A 4,024-nucleotide genomic window follows, 5' to 3' on the forward strand; every position below is an offset into this window, starting at 1 on the left:
GTCCGCGCTGGGCTCCAGCCTGCTGGTGGCCACGCACGCCCTGTGGCCCGACCTGCGCAGCCGGGCGCGGCGCCTGCTGCTCTTCCTGTCGCTGGCCGACCTGCTCTCGGCCGCCTCTTACTTCTACGGGGTGCTGCAGGACTTCGCGGGCCCCTCGTGGGACTGCGTGCTGCAGGGCGCGCTCTCCAGCTTCGCCAACACCAGCTCCTTCTTCTGGACCGTGGCCATCGCCCTCTACCTGTACCTCAGCATCGTGCGTGTCGCGCGCGGGCCCAGGGCCGACCGCCTGCTCTGGGCCTTCCACGTCGTCAGGTGGGTNAGCTCCACTGCTCTGGGACAGCCCATGTGACAAATGCCACAGAGGTCATCTATGGGGGACGGTTTGCTCACCACTTAGCTAACCCTGAGTAGTACTCCTAGCTCCAGTTCTCTGGAGGAGATTTAAATATCAGTAGGGGGGCCGGCCCGGTGGCGCACTGCTACAGTGCACCGCTTGGGAGTGTGGCGGTGCTCCCGCCGAGGGTTCGGATCCCACATACAGACCGGTTCCCGCTCACTGGCTGAGCGAGGAGCGGGCGCAACACCGAGGGTTGCAATCCCGGTGCTGGTCCCGGTCCGGTACGGGCGCGACGCTGAGGGTTGCGATCCGTTGCCGGACACGAAAAAAGACAAAAAAACCATGTGACAAATGCCACAGAGGTCATCTATGGGGGACGATTTGCTCACCACTTAGCTAACCCTGAGTAGTACTCCTAGCTCCAGTTCTCTGGAGGAGATTTAAATATCAGTAGGGGGCCGGCCCGGTGGCGCACTGCTACAGTGCACCGCTTGGGAGTGTGGCAGCGTTCCCGCCGAGGGTTCGGATCCCACATACAGACCGGTTCCTGCTCACTGGCTGAGCGAGGGGATGCCAAATTCTAGGAAGAGCTGAGCTCAGGACAGATGTGAGGGCTTTTTGTCTGCTTTCCCCTCCCTTGAGCTTACCTGGGGTCCCTGCCCAGCTCTGCCAGTCTGGGCATGGCGGGGGTGGGGAGTTTCTGATCATCCTTTTTCCTCTGGGATTGGAACCCCCGGGAGCCAGGATAGTACCCCCTGCCCAGAGCATGCATCTGTCTCCTCCATAGTGTGTAGAAAGCCTCTGCGTTAGGCTGATGGGGCTGCTGTAACACAGGACCACGGACTGGGTGGCTTAAACAACACACATTGATTCTCTCACCCTTCTGGAGGCTGGAAGTCCAAGGTTTGTCCTGAGGCCTCTCCCTGGGCTTGCAGATGGCCCTCTCCTCCCTGTGTCCTCCTGTGGTCATCTGTCTGTACTTGTCTGTGTTCTAATCTCTTCTTCTTATAAGGACACCAGTCAGATTGAATTAGGGCCCACCCTAATGACTTTAACTTAATTACCTCTTGGAAGATTCTATAAGGACAGCAGTCAGATTGAATTAGGGCCCACCCTAATGACTTTAACTTAATTACCTCTTGGAAGATTCTCACATTCTTGTCTAAAAATACAGTCACATTCTGAGGATCTGGGGGTAAGAATTCAACAGGTGAATTTGAAGGGGACACAGTTCAGCCCATAACAGCCTCTGATGGGGGGAGGAAGCCAACTTGGAGTCTGGCCTTGCTTCCCAGGCCAACACAAGTCAGAGCTGGGGCCCGGCGCCTCTGGCAGAAGCTATCAGTGCCCCCTCCAGGTGGCTGGTTCTGCTCAGGGGGAGGTGTCCTAGGCTTCCTGCATGCAGCCCTGGCTTCCTCTCAGCCACAGAGTCACAGGTTTGGAAAGGAGGGGCCTCATCAGTGCCTGCTGTAACCCACGTCAGCCCCGCTCTTCACAGCCTCCCTGAACATGGTCACGCAGCCTTCCTCTGTGGAGGCTGCTGGTTCAGCCCCTGGTGTTAGCATTGAGCAGGACTCCCTGCCCTTCCCTCCAGGCCTCTAACCCCTTCTCCACTAACAGGTCCTCTTTAAGATTTTTTAAGCATTTGAGAATAGCTCAAGGCCCAGTGTCTGTTCACATGCACCCCCAAGTGACCTGGCTCAAATCTCCAATCTCAGGGCACATGTGTCTACATGGAGCCAGGCAAGATCATCTTCTAGCTGTTCTGAACCACCCACATCTGGGCATCGGGGCAACCGCTTGGATTTCTAGGTTGTAATCAACTAAACACCTTGGTCTCCTCCCCATGTGCTGTTCCAAAGCTGTTTCTTACTTGTTCTGACTTTATTTTTTGGTTGGTGGCTTCCTTTTGGAGGGGAAAAAACTGTTAGGTGCTACATATCAGAATTAGAACTATACATTTCAAGAACGCTGGAATTCAGATGATCTGCAGCTCAGAGTGGCCACCTGGTCAGAGAATGATTCAGTTTATTCTTCTGAGATCACCGAAAACACTGACTTTCCTCTCACCCTGTAGGTTGAGAATCTGGGGAACCTTCAGTTCCTTTTTATAAAAAATTTTTATTGAATCAAAATTGATTATACATATTTTTGGGTTTCAACATTGACATCTGTTGATCAAATCAATATTGCTAGCATATATATCGTTACAAATCATACTTATTCTTTATACCCCTGTCCGATCCCACCCCATCCCCCTTCCTCTCCCCGTCCCCTTTCTAATCACCCTAGATTTCCTCTCTCCTTCTGGAAGAATAATGGTTACTCTGTTGATTTGCTGTCCAAATGATCTGTCCAATGCTGAGAGGTGTGATCAGGTCCCCCAATACTATCATAGAGCAGATATCTCTTCCATCACTCTGAAATGGGCCCCGTGGGGAGAGATGTCCTCTTCCTTTCTTTATCTCTGCTGGTGACTCTTCTTTTGTGAATGCACTCCAGTGGCTGGCGGACCATCTGCATGGTGGTAGTGGCATCTAGTCACCTTGTGGCAGCCATGGATATCATGGTGGCTGTGGTGGGCCACCCACACGGAGGAGATGATTTTGGCATGCTCCTTGGTGCTGGCAGTGTGCCTGGTTGTGGAGTGTCTGATCCCCAGCTCTATACCCCGAGTCCCTGGGTGGGCCCCGAGGCACTGGTTGTGGTGAGCCTGGTTATGTGAGGGGGATCTGGTCCCCTTCTCCATGCCCCAGGACCCTGGGTGGGCCCCGAGGCACTGGTGAGGTGTGCCTGGTTGCGGGGGAGGATCTGGTCCCCTTCTCCTTGCCCTGGGATCCTGGGTGGGCCCTGAGGTGCTGGCATGGTGTGCCTGGGTCTGGGAAGGAGGTCTGGTCCCCAGCTGCTAGCTCCATGTCCCCTGGCAGGCCCTGAGGCTTTGGTGGTGTGCCTGGATGTGGGAGTGGGGTCTGGTCCTGGCTCCAATCCTCGGGTTCCTGGGCAGGGTCCCAAGGTGCTGGTTGTGTGAGTGGGTCCTCCCCCAGGCCTCATGACTCATGTCCCATGGTAGACCTCAAGGTATTGCTGGTGTTCCTGGGCCGGAACCAACTTTTTGTCCTTTGCTTACTTCTAACACAGGGGAACTTCCTGTGGGAACCAGTACTTGAGCTGTGTGGTTGTTTAAATTGCTGCTTTGCTGCTGTTTCCCTAGGGAAGGCTTTTTGTGCAGCTCAGGATTCAATGGTTGACCTTATAGGTACTTCCGGATCTCCAGAGACCCGGTGGGTCTGTGTTCTGTAGAATCTCTGATCTGGGCCTGAGTTTTTTCATCCAACTGCACCCCATGCAATTCTGCATTCCCGACCAGTCTCCTCTGAGTGGTCCTGCACTGATTGGGGGGCAGGTCAGCTGTCCTTGCTGTGTCCCAGTGTTCTCCAGGTGTTCCCATCTCACCCACCGCCCGTGCTGCAAACACTTCCCATGGGATGGGCCCTGCGCTGGTCTCTTGCGATGACTCACTGGCCTCTGAGTGGCTCCCCTTTTTCAGCTGTTCTGGCTCCTCGCTCCTGTGTGGGTCCACGGGAACCATATTAGTGGTCTTGCTGTCCTGGGGGCCACCAAGGCCCTCTTCTCCCCTGCTGCCTCCAAGCAACTCCATCTTCAGGGCACAGCTGCGGCTTCTGCAGG

At 55.1% G+C, this 4,024-nt stretch overlaps 1 protein-coding gene across 1 annotated transcript in view; it reads left to right on the top strand.

The window, feature by feature from the left end:
* GPR157 (G protein-coupled receptor 157) overlaps positions 1-4,024 on the top strand; it is a 79,900-nt gene that overhangs the window by 57,984 nt on the left and 17,892 nt on the right. The window contains 1 exon segment of the mRNA XM_008567878.1: positions 3-312. Coding sequence (XP_008566100.1) covers positions 3-312 — 310 coding nt within the window.

Source organism: Galeopterus variegatus, unplaced genomic scaffold (assembly GCF_000696425.1).
Source record: "Galeopterus variegatus unplaced genomic scaffold, G_variegatus-3.0.2 Scaffold353, whole genome shotgun sequence".
NCBI classification, from domain to species: Eukaryota; Metazoa; Chordata; class Mammalia; order Dermoptera; family Cynocephalidae; genus Galeopterus; species Galeopterus variegatus.